This window comes from Equus quagga, chromosome 9 (genome assembly GCF_021613505.1).
Source record: "Equus quagga isolate Etosha38 chromosome 9, UCLA_HA_Equagga_1.0, whole genome shotgun sequence".
NCBI classification, from domain to species: domain Eukaryota; kingdom Metazoa; phylum Chordata; class Mammalia; order Perissodactyla; family Equidae; genus Equus; species Equus quagga.
The window spans coordinates 70266493-70286950 of NC_060275.1; the positions used below are offsets into that span (position 1 = coordinate 70266493).

Sequence of the window (20458 nt, forward strand, 5' to 3'; positions counted from 1 at the left end):
AAATTCTAGTTTTTCCTATATGCCTTAGGTGAAGGAAAAGGGCAACAGATGTGGGTGGAGTGCATCTTTCACTGAAGCTTTTTTCAATGCTTTTCCACATTCCTACACAGCGTGGACACACAGAGCCATTATAATGATCACGGGGGGCGGCTCTTGTGCACGCGCCCCGAGCCTGAATCCAGTCCTACCCTTTCCTAAGACAACTCAGCACCGACTTTCACATCTTTATCTATAAGAGGCTAACAATGCCACCTGGCATTTTAAAAGCACATTTTGAATATTATTTTTCACATATATTGTTTTACTTTATTTTTACAATCAAGTGGTGAAGGTTGTTTTTTCCACAACCTTATGACATATATAGGGAAGGGATTATCTTTGCATTCTAGATAAGGAAGACGGATTCAGAGGCACTGAGCTGCTTCTTTCCTAAGGTTGCAGAGCCCGATGGAAGACCCCAAACCTGGCTCTCCTGGCTCTCCCACCAGTGCTCACTCCCATGGGCAGCGCAGGCCCTGATCCTCCCCACTCTCTTGTTCCAGCAGAGTGCATAGCTTGTATCTGGCGAGTGGTGGTGAGGGTACCAGGCACTGGATTGACAGGTGGAACAATCACAGCATCAGATTGTCCAGAACACATAATAATATCATAAACATTGTATAAACTGCGTATAATATAAATGCTGAACACTTCTCACCAGAAAACAGTTACGCCCAGGGCTTGCTAAATCAGAGCACGTCACTAGGCTCTGTACAAATGTCCCTTCCCCTATAAAAATCAGACCCAATTTTCTCGTTCCTACACATGGCTGTGGCAGAGGACAGTTCACTCGACTTATGGAAATACGCCAAGAGATAACTTCCTTAAGGGAAATACACGAAAGATGTTGTGTGCAAATATTTGGTTAGAAACATCAATAAACATGGAAATGGTAAATGACTGGAAAAATAACTTTATAGAGAATAGGTGAGAAATATGAAGCCTGCCACCTGGTGGATCCTTCAGCTACAGCAAGTGCTGCCTGAACTTGCTGCCAAGGCGGCTCACTGGGTCGCTTCATCCTCAATAAATTCTTTTGGAGAACGAGCAACCTCTCATCAGAGAAATTCTGTGCCACTTGTTTAAAAAATAACAACAAAAAATGGGGCCAGCAGTCTGTTAAATGTTCAGTTAGTTCACTTTTACTTTAAACTATCTGTGTGATCAGGGCGTGGTGGGACTGGCTGTGCTGAACACAACAGCAGAAGTCAGGCTATCCAATCCCTTCTCTCAGTCTGGCTCCAAGTTAGCTTACCAGTGGGCCTCGGGTAACTCAGCGAATGAGACTATTTTTACATTTCTTCCTCTGCAAAATGCACAGGGGAAATGGTGCTCTTCCTGCATACCTGTGTCCTTGCCCTGATGCACACCCTCCATAATCCAGTCCCAGCCATCTTGCACACTTCACCGCATATATGAACCCAGGCTCCAGCCACACTGGTTTGCTCAAGCACCTCAAGTCCTTTGAGCTCTCCTGCCTTTGTGTTTTTACACCCCTCTTTCTTTTGCTGATAGCACCCCGCACCTCCTTCCCATATACTAACTCTCCACAGCCCGACACAGATAACCCCCAATCTTCATCCCTGTCCATCCTGGTGGAAGGCCATCTCTCTTTCAGAACTTTGGCTATGTTTACAGTCTGTTCCTTATGTTTGACACTGTGATTGTAGCCTGGTAGTGCCACTGGTTTCTCCTGTGAACACTGGACTGGCAGTCACTGGCAATCGGAGAGCGGCACGTCTGGAGCACTATGGTGTAGCGGTGGAAAGCAGAGGCTCCAGAGCCGTGCTGCCAGGGTGCAAATCCTCTTCTGCTCCTTCCTGGCAGAGAAGCTTGGGTTGCTTTGCTAACTTCCCTCTGCTTTGATTTCTTCATCTGTAAAATGGGGACATTTATAGCACCTATCTCACAGGCTGTGAGGGTTACATGAGTTCATTTGTGTGAAGCACTCTCTATCAACTACTATTCTGATGTGCCGTTTGTTGTGTGACCCTTCAGTACCTGTCACAATGCTCTGTACATTTTGGGGGCTCAGCAAATATGTGAGGATAGTAGTGATGCTATTGGATGGCTCCCATTTTAGCATCCAGAGGTTCCTCAGACTTTGTGGAAAGGAAATCTTTGAAGCAGGAGCTGAGGAAGTTTCAGATCTTCTCTTATGCAGTGGGGATTTAAATTAATACTATCCTAAGAAAGCCACCTGGTTGAACAAAGTTTCCTGGATAAGAGAGGTTCAGCGGGCACTTTGTCCCGTGAGCAGGGGTAGGACGGGGTCTGTATGGCCTCCACCCACCACTGCAGTAGGTACAGAAAGATTTCAGTGCATTTAAGAAGTTCTTTTACAAAGATTAATGCTACCTGAAAGACAAAAGGAGGCCATTAAGGCCTGGTGGCAGGAGGGGTTTGAGGCAACCTGAGGAGCATATTTTAAGGTATTCGCAGAGCCAATGGGGAGTTGATCTGGACAGCCATGAGATTCTGTAACTCCACGGACCTGGGATGCTCAGAGACTCTGGACGAGTTTCCCTATGCATGTAAGTTAGCGCTTCCATAGCAGCTTCACTTTGAAGTTGTGAGGATACGTGAGACCAAACGTGAAGACATGAAACGTGGAAAATGCTTGCTATGTTCACGATCCAAAAGGTAAGTGAGTATTATGTATGTACTTCCAACATACACACACAGCCCTAGGTGATGCCTCCTACCCCTCTTTCTGAGGGTGTCCTGAGATTCTGTAAAGTAGTCTGCAAGTATAAAACATCGTGTAAATAGCATTCAAGAATACCAAAATACAGCTACCACTCTGATGTTCTGTCAGTGATGGCACATAGGAGCCCACTGTAGATGCCAGGTACTTTACAATTTGTCCAAGAATTGCTGGTTGATTACACAGTTCACTGGGAAGATAATTAAATCCCTGTGTCCTCTCTGTTTCATTACACTGTGTACTCCTCTGGAGTGCTTCCTTACAAATGAGAGGCAGAATGCTCCACTTGGATCTGTGACAGAGCACGCCACCGCTTCGAAGGGTGCCAAAGGCTCTCCACACAGCATGCTTACACAACTTCAGAGACACACACTGACTAGATCCAGGAATGAAGACACTCCGTAACAAGATGCAGCAAAATGTTATAAATGAGATCATTTGATTGTGCCAAGAGACCTTGCCAGGGACCTTGAGAAGAAAGGTACATTCAAATTTCATAGAAGCAGGAAGACAGGTTTTAAAATCCAGAATCCTATTAAAATACTTTATAAAATAAATCATAAAAGTCATCAATTATGTCTCAGAAAAATATACAAATGCCTCATTTTCCAAAGACATATATTTGAACTTATTATTTCTTCTTCTGATTTTATGAGCAGATAGAAGAAATGATGTAGAGCTATGCTGTGGCAAAAGCCACGCAGCAGGTGACACAATACTGTTATAAAGGATGTAGAGGCCAAACACGTGTCACCATTTAAAACCCCTCTGACCTTTTAATTGCTGATGCCAAGATCTAGAAAAGCTCTGACAGGATGAATAACAACTAAGAGGAGCTCACCCAGGAAACAGACGTATTATCTAAAACAAAGGGTCAAGGTGAGCTATTAAAAAGCTCAAGGAACAGTTTAGAGACAGATAACATGCTCTGCATGCCTCCCTTCACAGTCCCCAACCAACTGGAAATGCTTACATACAGACATAGGAGACAGAGGGAAAAAACCGAAACAACCTCCCTGGGCCCTTACTCACAAGGGTGGATCTGTGAGTCAGCAATGGCGTACCCGGGACCACAGGCTCAGGTATTACGAGATAAGCAGCTAGTCAGACTCAGGAATCTTTGTACCTCTCCTGGAATTTCGTCTTGGGGAGTCTGAGGTCATTTCAGGTGACTTTCACAGCCAAGGGATCTCAAAGTCAGCAATCCTGCTCTGCCTCGCATTTCTTGGACGCTTACTCTGAGAGAGCCATTCCACGGCAATTGGAAAAAGAATACTATCAGAGACAGACGGTGAATGAAACTAAAAAACCAGGTCTTATCTACACAGGTGCCACAAGTGGCATTTGTTTGTACTCAGTAGCCATATTGTGAAGTGTAGACTAACTCCGGCCATCTTTAGGCTTTCACTACCAAATTGAATGGCATGTACATCAAGACATGAGTCAAGACATGACAAAATTAGTCCTGTGGCACTTGGCTCCTCCTGTGGTAACTTCTGGACAGCAAGCAAAGGAGCACCCCGTGGTTCACCTTGATTCCACGAATATTTATTGAGTATCCACCCATATATACACCAGGCAGTGGGTAAGCGCTGGGATGATGGGGAAGCTGTAACAGTAACTCCTCATCTCTCCTGAAGAGCTGCTGTCAGATTCCCTGTGTTCAGAACGAGCATAAGCTGATTTCCAACAGAGCCCATGGCTCTGCAGTGTTCTCTCGACATTCAGTCCTATCCCTCCGGTGATCAATAGCATGCCTTTGTAAGGAAGTTGGTCAGAGTTAGGGGAAAGCCCTGTGGGTAAGAAGACAGCAAAGCCAGCTCCCAACCTCCAAGGCGCCTGAGCCTAAGACCACAATCTCATTACTGCTGTGAATTAATCAACAGCAACAACTTCCACAATCTACCACTTCACACTGGACCTTTGAATATATATGCTATTTCCACTCCTGGAGTCTGGGTCAGACCCTCAATCTTTTTAAGAACACTCTTGTGTTGGCTGTGGAATGACAGAAAAAGAAGGGGAAAAGTCATCTAACTGTACTTACTTTTGAAAGGCTTTGCATACCCACTTCCCTGTAGTACCTTCCACATTCCTACTTTTCTTTCAAGTTCCAGTTAAATGTCGCTTCCCTGTGATACCTCTTCCCACTCATAGAATATTATCTCCAAAAGTATGACAGGCTTCTCCCTGCTACAGCCCTGACTAATTAAGTTGTCCTTTATCTGCTAATAGATATCTCCTACGTCTCCCATGCTTCTCGAGGGCAAGGACTATGCCTTAATTCTGTGTTACCAATGTCATTAGTGTACCTGGCTCAGAGCAAGTGTTCTGGAAACAGTCTCTCCATGGATGGTATTCAAATTACGCCTATGTGTTGATGCTGTGTTTCCCTAAACAGGCTGTAGGTTATTTGAAGCTATGGTTTACACCTCTGTCTGGTGGCCTCAGATAGCCCTTTACAGTGCTCATGAAGCAAGAGATCATCCAAAATCTGTTGACTTGTAAAATCATCCTACAACTAGAGACTGCATTTCTGAACACAGATAAATTCGTCTTCTTTTTCTGAAAAAATTTAAAATCAAACTCAAATTCATCTGTATTTGTTTCAACCAGATCCAGATTTGGGGCTATCACCATCTTCTATGGTCAGCAGGTGGCAAAGCACAGAGCAGAACTGAGAGGGCCACTGCAGACTCTCTCTCTTCTCACATTCATACTTCTTCTGAGCTTCTGACTTCATGGGTTTTATTCAGCTTACATGTTAAATAGAAACTGATCTCCATTCAAATTCCTTGGTACGAGGGAAGAAAAGGCCCAGTGATTGCTAGAACCCCTTCTTTGATTACTACCTACTTCTATAATTTATAGTCTATGTGTATATATTCACGCTTCTATCTTTCAAAGCAAATCCAACTCTCAGACTAAGCTTTCAGATCAGACCCCATAGTTTAATACCAGTTTGTCTTCTACCATGCTAGAATAAAAGCTAGTGAATGTTCCTGAAGAAAATCACCTTCAGGCTAGGTGATTTCAAACAGATTTTACTATGTGAGGTACTTAAAGAGAACGCTTACTATTTATAATTTAGAATAAGAAGCAAAATTAAATTAGGAAGTGATTATGCAGATATAGGAACATGTTTTTCACAATACAAAACCAGAGAATTCATGACATATTTGTCTTTACATTAAACCTTAGACTACTCCATACTTTCTCAGCAATGAGACTGTGCATGCATGGGTATGCCACAGAGACAAACTCTGGAACTCAAGCATAGAACTCTTGGTACTGCTTCTTTCTGGCTACCTGCTTCATCTCTATGGCTACCACATAAAAAGGACAATACCTTTAGCAACAGCTCTATCACTTCTGTGTGGACAAGTCCATGCACCGGTTCTCCATTGATGTGCGTGATCAGGTCCCCAGCCTTCAGTCCAGCCTGGCATGCTGGACTTCCTTCTTCTACATTCTAAAGTCCAAGAGGAGAGCATATGTTTGTAAGCAAACAAATGACAACCCTACTGTTTCTACTGGCAGAATATTTTGAGTTAATTAGCAAATGATCCTGAACTCCTAAGAGAAAATCAAAAAGGCATGGTTACTATTCCATTCTGCCATCATCCTAAAATGGGATAAATCCTATGGTTTCCTAAGAAATTTCAGGTGATTTGAGAAGGTGTTTTGTTTTGTTTCTATTTTTATTTTTTTAAAAGAACACCAGGGAAAAAACTAAGAAGAAGAGAATGAAAAAAGGATGGAAATAGGACTGTCTTTGACTATTTCTACCAGACTGGTACCAAGAGTGGACAATCAAATGTGAAAACCGGACAGAACTATGAGAAAGGGTTAGTTTTCACTAAATTCAATTCCACCACATAGATAAAGGGAAAAAGCCCTAAAAAGAAGTGGAACAGGTCCCAAATGGCAGCTTAAGAGAAAATGCATTTGCTGTTAACTATGCCTCAGCCAACTTGTCCATTCTCCAGTTTGGCTAGGAATAAAAACTAACAAGGATGAGAGACTGTTGGTCTTACCCAAACGATGTGGTGCACCGTGTAGATGTCACTGTCTCCCACGTACACCCGGATGGCGCGGATGGTGAAGCCATAGTTCTTCCCTGAACTGTGGATCACAATGGGCTGATGGGGACTGGCAGAAGCCGCTGAAGAATCCCGGCTGGGAGAGGAATCTCGTGAAGAAGAAGGGTCGGAGGACAGGGAATGGGGAGACATTGGGCTTCCCAGTGGAGACACAGCAAACATATCTGCAAGAAAGCAGCCAGTCATCAAAGCTGATCCTGACCACGCCAACGTCCAGGCAGCCAGCCTCACCATGCCAGCCCTGTCAGGACTGGGAGCATAGTCGCAAAACAAGTCCATTCACTTCTAATAGCAGAAGCAAGAAGAAATGGTCTAAAAATATTTATGTTGGTAACTAGCATGGATTTCAAAACAGAAGCTTGTCAAGGAAATTTCAAAAGTTCTCTATTTTAATTAATTTTTCAATTAATACTCTAAAATCATAATTTCTTTGTTTCCTACACTAATGAAAACACACAAAAAACTTAGCTGCTATCTGGCTGTGATAGTTTTATTGAATTCATTTTATTTTAATTAAGGAAACAAGCGATGGATGCATGAATTTTTTGAGCACAGCCTCACAGAGAGTGGACTCTGGACCACAGTAAACAGTTCTTAGACTCCAAGCCTTGCCCTAAATAACTTTATCACAGTCCTTTTCAAACACCCATGGCCAGGACCATGATTTCCAATTTGCTAGCTGCTTTTTACACTATTATTGAACTATTACTTATTAAAGAATTTGATCAAGAAAACAATGAAATGGCAACTTCTCTATAAAAGAATCACTCCTTGTTACTATGGTTACAACTGATTCTCTTCATATATTACCTGCAATTTTCATATGGTTTCCAAGAGGATAATGCAGGTGAAATAGAGAAATTTTAAGAGAAACTCAGTTCATACTCCAAAACACCAATTCTACGCTGTTTTCCTTATTTTATAAGCAAACACACTTTTAATTTATAGTTCATATCACTGTTCCATCTATGTGAATCGAAGCAGACTTTAGCTGGTGATATGAAATTGTGGGTGTTTGAGAAAAAGAATAATGTACAAAAGATGCTGAGGCTGAAATGTGAGCTCAGCTGGAGCCAGGCTGCAGAGTGCCCAGCACTACTGAAAACTCACCAGGCGCGATGAGTATCATCATGGCCACAGTAGGCTGAAAGCGTCATACTACTATCATTGTTCCAGTTCTATGTCTGTCCAAAGTAGAATAAAGCTAAACGTATCACTATGCGTGCTCCTGCACTCTCTGACTTCATGTGGCATCGCGGTGCTGTTTTGCTGACTACCTTCTATCTAATCCAGAGGCCAGGTGAAGAGACATACCCTGGTGGGCAGAGAACTTCAAAACATGCAAGCAGGAAGGGGACTGAGGGACTAACCAAACATTAGAACCAAACTGCTAAAAAGTCAGGCCTCCAATTCTTTAACTCATGACGGTTTCCCTTATCTCTCCAAAGGGAATGATTTCTCTACTTTCCCATGACGTAGGCTTTCTCACCAGCTTTCAGAAGTGAACTGGACCACATCACACTTATCTTCCTGACTGCGGCTGCCCTGAGGCCATTGCCTTCGAATATAAACATTCATTCAAACTAGGGAGATAGGTGTTTGTTTTATGGCGCTAAATGGGACATCTCCCAGAAAACAGAATATGCTCGAACACGCACTAACCCCAAATGAGCATTTGTTTATATCCAATTTCTTTCTGCACAAATTTGAAATTTCAAAAATGTAAACAATCTCTTTTATACATGGTCTGCATTCTTCCAAATGCAAGCCATCTGCAACATAATTCATTCCCACTTCCACTCTCTTGCTGTCATTTGAGTGAGAAGTCACAACCACCAGGGTGTGTATTTCACCTCTGCCAGTGGAATTACTATGGACATAGTGATTAGCAGAGGCAAAATCAGGTTGTGGAACAATACCGCAATTCAACAAAACCATAATTAAGTGCAGTTTTCTAATACTGGGTGGAAAATGATTTGACTACCAGTAGGAGGAAGCAGAGCTCAACAGACAGGCCTGAGAGAACTTACAGTCTCAGCGCTGTCTGACTCTCTACATCCCCAGAAATGAAAAACTTATGTTCTTTCTATTTCTTCATTAATTAGATGAGAAAAACTATACTTAGCTTTCCAACACAGAGGCTGCAAACAGCTCTGTAAAGTATATAAATGATGAATAGTCTAGGAAGAAAAACTATTCAGAGGAGGGAAATTTATCACTTAACTTGGAGAGCAGGAAAGAAAACAAATAAAAGAAAAAGCTTTTGTGGGAAGGAAGCCTCATCTCCCACTGCAGAAAGAAGTGAGAGGAAGTGAACCACACATGCTCCCTGGGAGCTCTGGACGTCCTGCAGGGAGATGCTGGAGGGAGCTGTGCTGGGACACCAACCGTTGGTCCCTGCTTCAAGCAATCTTGCAACTCAATCAGCAGTCCCCTGGGGGAAGCGGGGGCACATGCACAAATCACACAATTTCATGCGAGTTGATGTCTCTCTACCTCCTGGGATCATGAGGGACAGAGCACTGGCAGAAAGGGACTTTGTGACTTTCCCCGAGATTTTCTTTTTCTCTGTGCTTTCTAATCGCTGCCGAGCCATGTGGGAAGCGGGTTCACTGGATGGCTTTGAGGAATTATCTGTATTGTCCACACACTCGCTTCGTCCATTTATCTGATCCAAGTGCTCTGAAAAACTGCCAACTGTACAAAGAAGAAGGAATAAACACATTCAGGAAAATCTGGGATAGGAGGGGTGGGGAGAGGGGAGGAGAGAGAAAAGGAAGGACAGAGGCTGGAAACACACTCCCACGCAGCTCAGGAGTCCTCAGAGGGTCAGGCAAACGTTAACAACACATGACTGGTTTGAGAAAGGTGACATGGAGGAGGAAAAGACGAAAGAGGTATCCATTAGGTTTCATCCTACCTATACACAAGTCTGCTAATTGTCAGTAGATGCCTCCATTTAATGAGGAGAATAATTAGTTTCCCGAATCTGTATTTTACAACCCTCATAAAGACAAGTCTCACCACCCACTATGAAAGGCCATGCTCGAACCAAACATCACCTTATGAGCACCATGACCGCCCACTGTATACTAGGATTATACTATGCTGCTAATGATCATGATTAGCAACGCTGTTAATAATGGTTTTTTGACTGTGGACATCATTTAATTAGTCCATTGCAGGCTTATGCCTGTGTTATCTCTTAGCATCTTCCTAGGACACACCTCATGCTAGGATCAGGTACAATACTTACAGAAAAGTGCCTAAGGTGTCTCCTTTGACTTCCCACACCATACACCTCCTTTCATTCTAAGCTCCTTGTAAATTTCAAAAGACAAGACAGAGGATATTACGCACTACATTAGTCAATGGCTCACTACATCCTCTTAATTTAGATAGTCTGTCATGTGCTGATCTGCCCTGAAGTTAATGGACCAGTGGGACAATTCCTTCCCCTCTAAGCCAGCCATGCTTTCTTTATCTTTAATTTTATTAACTCTTAATATAAAATGGAAGGTTTTTTTTTTTTGTAGTTAAAAAATGAGGACTTCCCTCATCAGAGGATCATAAGATAATATAACCATGTAGGATGATACAGAAATGAAAACTCACTCATGTCGGTCTGGTGACTACACAGACCAAGAGTAAAGAAAGTTCTTGAGCAGAAGTGCCATGCTGAGTTCCCCAGAGAAAAGCTGAATGGCCACCCCTTTTGGTTTCTCCTACTCCTTCTCTCACAGCCTATCAGTTTTCTGTTTTCTTTCTTTTTTTAATCGTTAATAATATATCTTTGTCCATCCAGAAAAAACAATGCTAATCTTATTTTTGCCTATAAATGCTACATATAAGCCCCTTGTGCTTTAAAAATCATCACCACTACTATCACCTTAACAAAAAACAATCCAAGCGGAGAATTTAATACTATTATAAATGATCCTTTGAAAGACCAGCTAGCACATTTTAAAGTGCTGACCACACGATGTTCTTTGTCTAGAAAAGAGTGAGGACTAGACTTTAGCATTTCGGTGACACTGCTATATATACACCACTTGGTTGCACAGTTGAAGCTTGGCCCTAGTTCATGGGAGGTGGCACAGACCCTCCAGGTGGGGTCCAAGCAAGGGGAAGCCCGGGATGTGGGAGAGTGGGCGTGGGCATAGCACAGTTCATGGCCGTCTACTTTGCCGTAGGTACAGGAAAAGATTCACGGGCTTCCACGAGGCAAGCATCCGACCCACAAAGGAAGCCAATCTTAAGGCAAATATCAACAATCTTTCTACTCCCATACGCCAAACTTGAACTCACTTAACAGTACATTTATTTCATTTGCTCTAAATAAAGAAATCAACTGCCGAAGGCCTTGATAAAAACTGCCTCACACATCGAAAATCTCATCTCACAAAACTTAAGTTCACTTTTGGGTAAGTTACATGCTCCGTTCTCTTCCTTCCTAGTTTGGTTTGGATGGGATCATTGACAAGTATAAAATGAAAAGCTGCATCTCTTTACAATGAATAATTTGTTGGATGCATTCAAGCACCACACCTAAGACTTCAAGACTTTTACTTTTCACTGATTCAAATACAAGGTAGTTAAGAAAAAAGAGAAACAGGTATAAAGCTGTACCTCCCTAAATGCCAGAGTGTGAATATACAATGTTCTCTTTTATCACCCCTCCTTCTTGCTTCATAGCACAGTATATAAGCGTGTGTTTCTTTTCTGCCAATGGTAGATAATGTCACCTTAATGTTCTGGAAATGTCAAGGATTCTTCCTTTTTGATGGCGGAGGAATATAAAAATCAACAAATTTAATTTTACTACAGTCATGGTTTTCAGATTCCCTAATTACCTTTGGCTATGAGCAAATCAGCTCATCCCTCTATTGTCTACAGCCCCCAAGGTCTTTGTCTATTTTTAGTGTATGTATGGGGGAGACAGAGAGAAAGGTGGTTTGAATCTATTAATCAAAATGCATGGCAGGACCTTGGCAGATGTTTTTTTTAAATGACGAAAGTAATCAATCAAATGCTTAGATGCTGTTCCCCTCCCTCTACGTCCTCCCCTTCTGACAGTGAGTAGGCTGAAGAGGTCAGCAACAACTCACCATATTAAGAAGTTTTAAATGGGGGTAAGTATACTCTGTGCAGAGTAAGATAACAAACTAAGAAACAGATGAGACCTTAGTAACCAGAAATAGAAACTAGTGAGATATCTACATCTGATTTGGTTGCCAACATGAGCTAAAAGTGGTCAGGAATCGTAAACTGCTAGGTTGTGCCTGCACTACTTCTTCACTGCTATTCTCTTGGCTTTATGCAAGAATTAGACAAGTGGGATTATCCTACATGGAAACAGAAGTGAGGTGAAGAGAGGGAAGAGAGAAACCCAACATTACTCTTACCCATGATAAACTATAAGCACATGTGCAGCTCCATAGAACCAAACTTTTAGTGATGCTGAAATAAACCCAGACTGTAAAATTGATTTTCCTGAAATGATTTAAAAAACCTTACATTATGAATATTCAGTTAGTTAAAAAAGTATTCATGAAAAATCTTGGAATCATTCATGGTTATCAATATAACATACTGAATATGACTTAATGAAAACATTTATTATAGCGATGCTAAGCCATATCCGTGCTTTATTTTTTCAAAAAAGCATAAACGCACATTGCCCTGTAGAAGGATATGCTATGTATAAGATTTTTATAAACCAAATAACATGTGAAATGCACTTCAAGGGCTTGCTCTGAGGGAAGTGCAAGTTTGATTACCTACTGAGGATACCTCCATTACTAAGGGCCAGCAAGTCTCCATGATACATTCAACATCTTAGAAATCTGTGAAGACACTGTTCCTCTTGTTGGGAAGGTTATTTCACACAAAAGTGACCTTATAAAGTGCTTTCACAGAAAAGACCCAAAACTCCTTGACTGCCTCCCAAGCAGCCAAAGATGTCTCAGGAGTTTCTTTAGTCCAGGTACCCAGCCAGGGAAGGTAACTTTTGTCTGCAGTGAAGTTGTTTCATATGCACAGAAAATATCACTTTGCATTGTGTGCCCTCTCCCCTCTCAGTCCTAGACGCATGGAGGCAGCACAGCATCCTCTGGCACTCACCGACGGTCTGGCGCGGAGAGGGAAGTTATTTGGTACAATCTGGCCCCATAACAAAACCAATTTCTTCAAAGAAACAACTATCCATTTCAACACTGGAGGGAAAACTGGCTTTATACTGTATTTTATGGGTGATTTAAGACATTCGTGAGGGTAATTTTGACCATTTGACTATTTGATATTGTCCCTTACTCCTAATTTTAGCTAAATGCAACTCCACAAGACATGCGTTTGCATCAACAACAGAGAACATCCTCCCTTAGTGTGTTCTGACTGTCATCCAAGGATCTCACGGAAACCCAGCTGTGAAAGCTAAGGCTGGCTCTTGGGTCAAACTGAAGCCAGAAGGGTGTGCTGTGTGGCCATGCACTAAGGAGGGTCTGGGACAGTTGATCATAGTTCTTAGGGGCTCATCCCTCAAGCCCAAGAAGCACAGCTGTGGAGGGAGTCTAGCAGCACAAAGCACTCACCACCACCCCCCGATGAGACCAGGCCTGGGACTCAGAGCATGGGCAGTCACCTCCCAGTGTGGTGGATGAGGGGTGGATGGCAGGTACCTGGCCGAGGGCCTTACCTGACAGAGTGGAGCTGCTGATGGTGCTGGCTGGGGTGGTGACCTCGGGCTCCTCCTGAGTACACTCTGCAGGAGGAAGGGCTGGCTTTTCTGGCTCCTCGTGGGGGTCTCCAGGGCAGGAAGCAGCTGCATCTTGTCCTGCCTCTGCCGAAATAGCCAGTTTGGGAAGCAGGCCAGAACTGAGTTTACGTCTGTTGCTTTCTGTATCTGAAGAGTTGGATGTGGATAACTGTTGCCTTAATCAAAACAAAAACAAAGTCATATATACATACTAGGAAACTATGTTCAAGGCAAATTTTGGAGGAAACCAGGTAAAAATGGAACTTGGATAAGCCTAACCAACACACATCTAGTGCAGTGGTTCTTAAAAGCCTGGTACCCAGAGGAGCAGCAGCAGCATCACCTGCGAACTTGTCAGAAATGCACATTCCCTGCCCCCACCCCAGATCTACTGGATCAGAGACTCTGCTAAAAACACCCAGCAGTCGGTGTTTTCATAAGCCTCCAGGTGATTCTGATGCACTCTCACTTTTGAGAACCACTGCTCTAGTTGCTACTGCTTATGATATTTTTTAACAGGCATTTCACATACATTTCAGAATATTCTGAACTCCAGCTTAACGTTTCTGTGGATGGCAAAGTTGTGCTTTTTGTTTTGTCCGCAGGGTCTTCCTTCTCTTCTCCTGAATTCTGAGTTATTCGATCTATACTGCTGAAAACCTGGAAGGCAAATAGTCAGTGCTTATCAGTAGCTTCTTAAAAGAGTGTGTCAGAAAAAACTCCACATCTTGGGAGAAAAACTTTATAGTATGACTAGAGTTTGAATTGGGACTGTGAATTCAGAACTTCCAATGCTGTTCACTTAGTCGTGAGACGAATGGTCACTGCATAATTTTTTTCTTTTGGAGTGGGGAGCTATGAATCCATCACCCTCTCACCATGTCTCGCTATGGACTTGGTATCTGCAAACAAAATCCATAGATACATTCGGGTTTCTAGGCCTGGGGATCAATGCATACTTTAGATTACTTTTCAACCATGAAGTCAATCAGAAAAAGAAAATCACAGAGAAAAAGATTTAATGGCCACTAGAAGTGGGGGGGAGGAGAAAAATGAATTGGAATTGAGTGTGAAGAGAAGGATAAATTACCTGTTTCAAGACTTATGTGCAGGGGAGGGTAGAGTACATATTTGGTTATGAGTCAGACATTTCTCTTTGGCTTATGAATCACATATACAGACAGGCAGCTTCCTATGTTGGTACTGGGATTTCTGAAGGGTATGAGCGCTTAGGCAAACCCAAGGTCTCTGTGGTCTCACAGGAAAGATGGAAGGGAAAACGGGTTGAGAGCCAGGGCAGGAAGCACTCCCTACCACCCCACTCAGCCACTTGCTGCTCTCACGGGAATGGCCCTTGGACCTTCTATAATCTACGAGTTAGGAGGAAGGTGGCTAGAGAACAGGAGACGGCAGGAAGGAAACAGGGTGTAGGGGCTGGCCAGAGAACAGGTACTGGTGTGAGCCGATATTCAGTGTTACCACAGCCTCTGTCCTGGCCGTGGGACAGATCCGCCACCACTCCAGCGAAATCTCTACCTCACTTTGTCATTTTGACAAACAGGGAGGCAGTGCGGGCCACTTTGCAGACGCACTCTAGGTAGTCACTTAGATAAAGGTACAGAACACTTTAAAGTCACTAAATGCTATAGAAAAGCTAAACAATAATCAAGCAAAGTGCCATGGCAACAGAAAATATATAGCTACTGAAAATAGCAAAAGGGAGGTGGGGTGCCCTCTAGGTGCATTTCCATTTTCCTAGGGCCCCGCCCTGCCTCAGGACTATCAGGTTTCTTTGTTTTGTTTGTTTGTTTTTTAATCTTACCACAATCAGTAAAAAAGCACCTTCCTCAAACACTGATTTTATTATCTTCTACCATTTCCAAAATTCTAGCTTGGCTTCTTACTGTGTCTTTAATACAACTTACATTTTCCCTTACTGGTTACAAGACTTTCTCATTCCACAATGAGTAGTACCCTAGTGTCTCGCCTTATTTCAAGGATGAAGCCTTCTCCTTTGTGTTGTATTCTGTGCGACCCTGGGAGAGGCGTCAGTGCACAATGAGCTCAATGTTCTTCAGCATAAGATGAAAGAAATGGGGGGATGCCCCACAGCCCGGCACGGAGCTAGGCCAGGGCACGCAAGGTGCGCTCAGCACGTATATGGCACCACGTGCTCCAAAGACAAGACTCCGAGCGTAAGTTTGTCCCTCCAAGAAAAAAAGATTGATCTGTGCAGAGTGAAACAGAGAAATACACTCCTGTGGGGGGCAGGGACTCTGGATTATCAAGATGGTGGGGTCACTTTCCCTAAACAAAAAGGTATTTTAAGTACAGGAGACGCCAAGACTCAAAACACTGCAGGTGGTTCGCACACTCCTGCCCAGCTATTTAGGGGCACCTACCATCCGGCCAGTGAGAAAGTCTCCCAGAGAGTCCCAGTATGTTTATGCCGTATTTCACTTACTTTTGAAAACCGATGTGAACATGAGGAAAACTGCCTTATCTCCACGTTAAAGTCTTCATCATTCGTGTCATCCTCTTCCTCGGTCTCCATGTGATGATACTTCTCTGACCGAGCTGCAGAGAAATGGTTGGCAACAGTTCCCATTACTCCCAATTTTGGCTGTTAATTTAGACATTTTAATTAGGAGTTTCTATATCAAAGCAACATCCCATTTAAGAACTCATAGGTTCAAGATTGGAAGGTGCTATCAAAAGTGGAGATAATATTCGACGAAGTAAACAATGTTTTATATCAGATAATGCACATACTATCAAAATAACTTGTGTCATCTTCGGATTCCAGTTGGGGAATAAATTCTGCCTTCTGTCTCAGCAAACTGTTCCAGTCTAAAGAACGGAAGAACCGATGCTGTTTGACTTCATACGCACCACCTTGGGGCGGGGAGTGGAGGAAGGACAGAGAGAAAGTGTTAAACTATCCTCCAAGCAAAGGGAAACATCAGTTTTTACAGACGACCAGGAAAACAGAAAATCTATCCACAGAGAAATGAAGAAGTCATGGAAATCTTACTTTTTCATTCTATAACCAAACCCCCCCCCCCAAAATCTTCCCATAATTTATTAGCAGATTTGATTTTGCTAACAGCAGTTGCTATGCCACAGTTTTTCTCTGTTAATTTTTCCATGACTTCCTCCCTTTTTCAAAGGTTAATGATGCGGCCACTTAAAATCACATTATGCTGAACCTGGGGACCTGGACACATGTTGGCCCAAAGCAGACTTGCTCATTACATATCCAAAGAAATTCTAACAAGGCGCAAAATTGTCCTCAGCAGTATTTTCTCTGGAGGTAAGGTTAATAAAGATGAATTTTTCCTAAATAGTATATAATGGTTACTCTTCAATGTTATTGGATTGCTTATTAACATAGGCAGGAATTAGATTCTATGTATTATAGATTCTTTTTTTTTTTTTTTTTGAGGAAGATTAGCCCTGAGCTAACTGCTGCCAATCCTCCTCTTTTTGCTGAGGAAGACTGGCCCTGAGCTAACATCCATGCCCATCTTCCTCCACTTTATATGTGGGACGCCTACCACAGCATGGCGTGCCAAGGGGTGCCATGTCCGCACCCGGGATCTGAACCGTTGAACCCCAGGCTGCCGAAGCAGAATGTTTGCACTTAACTGCTGCGCCACTGGGCCGGCCCCTATATTACAGATTCTTAAGTAAGTAACTGGCAAATCTGATAGATTTATATGCATGTGATGAAAATCAATTGCAATTCTTAAGTTTTAGGCTTCTTTTTGCCAAGTCAGCATGATAGCACAATTCAGTGAAAATGTTTTTTAATTCAATGCATGACTTGGAAGAGTGATTTTGAAAGGCAGATGTCATCAAAATATAACACCCTACCCCATGTAAAGAGAAGAAAGTACACAAGTTTTAAAATCATAGTGTGAGAATCAGGCCTCCACCCTGTACTCCCCGCCCCCACCCCCGGTTCATGAGGGAAATAAGGAAGAACCAATCCTGAAAAAACACCAGGAAGAGAGATTACTCACAAGACTAATACCAGCATCTAATCAGCCTCCCTGCCAGGAGATGCCCCTCTAAGTCTGATGTAAACACCTCTTTAATGCAGTTGTCACCCATGTTTCTCATCCTGTCCTCAGTGGGGTACAAAAGGAATAGGATGAGAAATGCAAGCTGAATGAAAAATGGGCTTGGATCCTGGGGCAGGGGAACTGTCTGTGTAGTTCAAAGATGTGGCTCTGTCACCATCAGGCCCCTCTAGCCCAAGGTGCAGGTCAGAGCTCCAAGCCCAGCCAGGGGAAACTAGAGTTCTTAAAACAATGGAAGGGAGAGATAAGGGTAAAGTATGAAAATCCCCCCCAAAAAGGGAGAATGGGTTCTTCTTTACAAAGCATTTGATTGGAATCTTTCTCTAGGATCCTATCCAGGCATTCTCTGTCTTCACAGCACGATACTCAAGTCTGATGGTGATCACAACAGGAATGGCATCAGCAGTGGGATTTGAGGGCTGACTTCGACAAGCATTGCACTGGATGCTAGAGGCATCTTGTTCCCTTCAACTAACTCATTAAAAGTAACCCCACAACGAAGTAGGCATTATCAACTCCATTTTTAGAGGGGGAAACTGAGGATAAGCAATTAAGTATTCTGGACCAAGATCAGCCAGTGGGTAAGGTTTAGAGGGGCTGAGCTGAGGTCTGTCTAAAAACACCCAGGTCCATCCTCAGTGCCATAATGCCACACGCCATATAAGGGGAAGGCATGTTTTAGTTCAGATCCTATCCTGCCATCTCTCTTGCACCAGTTTGGAAATGAATTCACAATTGCCGATCCTAGGGAACATGGCTGAGCAGCCAATTCCTGAGGCTGTTCCCATGGCACCTCTGCATAGTCCAGCTCCAGTCCTCCATGCCTCCTGGCTGTCACCTAGCCCAACCAACAGCCCGAAACACAGCTGGTGACATTTTCTTGTAGTGCTCTTATCTTGGAGTAGCTTAAAGGGCTTAAATATTTACCTACCCAACTCCCTCACTGTGCCAACGACACTGAGGTCCAAAGAGGCAAGCCCTACTTGGTGGCCCACCATACACTATAATGCAATGACTACCACTTCAGTGGCTGCTCGTGGGGCCATATCACATGACAGCTCTGATAATCTGAGGCAGCTCAACTTTACCTAGAAAAGCAGTTCTCTAGAGCCAAGGGCTCCATCAGCACTTCTGGATCACAGCCAGAGTGTCCGGTTTTTCACTCCCCGGCCTGCCACCCTTTGGGACCCAAGTCAGGGAGAACATTTGCTTCATTCCTGTGGATGATGACAAATGGGTCCTCCCCAAGGAGTCACAGCCCATTGCTGACCCAGCTCACATTTCTCAAACTCTGGCCTTTAAGCCCCATTGAGAAGAGGTTGCTTATCACTGGGTCCTGTTCCTCATGCACTTTTAAAGGGATGGGGAAGAAAAGAATTAAAGGGACACACCGGGGAAGAATTATCTCTGGGCTAAACTGTTGGTACAATACGGATGAGGGCATTATGAACCAAATACAAATTATCAGACCCAGGAACTCATGAACTTGACAGCTTCCATTGTAAGAATTCTTCAAGAAGGGAAGGGAAACTGATTACTTCTTGGGGTCCTATAATGCACTATGTCGATGTACTAGACACTTCCACGAACATGTTTGCATTTAGTCCTCACAATAATCTCATGAGGTGCATAACATGTCCATTTTCATAGATTAGGAAACTGAGACTCTGGGCAATGAAGAAACTATTCCAGACCTCCCAGCGGGTACACGGGTGGGAGTCAGTCACATCTGAGCAGCTCAAAAGTCCAATGAGCCATGCTGCCACTCAATACTCTACAAGTTCAAAAGTCTAGTCCAAGGACGCCAAGTTCCCCAGTTGCAAGTTATGCTTTAGCACTAATGTTCTCCCTTGAGTTTTTCTCTCCTTTCAGGGAAGTTTCTTAAACATCCATCATGTTCTTCACACTCCTTTTCTCAGCCTCTCTAGTCTCTCGGGCAAATGTGCATTCGCACATTTTCACGGTGCATTATTTTGCCCGCTAAATATGCATTAAATCCAAAATGCTGTCATTGGAAGCAGCATGGCAGGCCTGCGGGATTCTCCGTCTTATTCTCCGGGCCCTACTGAGATCTGTCATGTTGTACCTGCCTGCTTGGCAAGTACTTCCTGACAATGCTAAGAGCTTGGGCAGGGTCTTTTAAATATCTCTTTTGAGCTTCTGCTAGGAGATTTGTTTCTCAAATTGTCAAACCATGAAAAGACCGAAAGCAGAGGTCAAGGAGAAAATGTGCAGACAGCTAACCTGCAGCATATAATATATAAACCTGAATGCGCTAACCATCATCATAGCCTCATCTCATTAAAGCTAGCCCCATTCAAGAATCCAAGTAGTCTTAGAGGGAAACGGGCAGAGTATTAAGTGGGAAACTCCAAACTGACACATGAACACTGAAGGGAAGGGTGCTCTTTCAAGGGGGTGCCAATTCTAATATATGCTTAATCATACCTTAGGACAACACTTCTCCGGGAGAGTTGATTAGGGCATATAAATAAATATTTGTACTGTTGCAGAACAACCTTAAAATGCCACTGCTTCTCACATTTGGCTCAAAGAGTAAAAATCACTCCTCAACACTCTGCCCCATACAGAGCCTTGACACTAATTCTTTGACAGCTTCTCACATCTCTTGAACCATAAAGCAAATCTGACCGCAGGTCACAGAGGGCGGGAAATAACAAGTTTGATAGTCACTGTAAGGCAAGAGGAAAACCAAACAGGATGGGAAGAAATATCGAGTACTCTATTCAAAGAGCTCAATCAGCTCAAA

The 20458-nt window shown here is 43.2% G+C and overlaps 1 protein-coding gene across 11 annotated transcripts in view; it reads right to left on the minus strand.

Annotated features, from left to right (window-relative positions):
* Positions 1–20458, minus strand: part of MAST4 (microtubule associated serine/threonine kinase family member 4) — a 574884-nt gene that overhangs the window by 11441 nt on the left and 542985 nt on the right. For 8 of the 11 annotated variants that reach the window (XM_046672109.1, XM_046672105.1, XM_046672107.1 and 5 more), the window contains 7 exons: positions 16376–16498; positions 16068–16180; positions 14136–14263; positions 13544–13779; positions 9346–9546; positions 6784–7013; positions 6096–6218 (listed from right to left, as the gene is read on the minus strand). In XM_046672109.1, coding sequence (XP_046528065.1) covers positions 6096–6218; positions 6784–7013; positions 9346–9546; positions 13544–13779; positions 14136–14263; positions 16068–16180; positions 16376–16498 — 1154 coding nt within the window. The remainder of the gene's footprint in view (positions 1–6095; positions 6219–6783; positions 7014–9345; positions 9547–13543; positions 13780–14135; positions 14264–16067; positions 16181–16375; positions 16499–20458) is intronic. The other 3 variants (XM_046672111.1, XM_046672110.1, XM_046672115.1) reach the window with 1 other exon arrangement.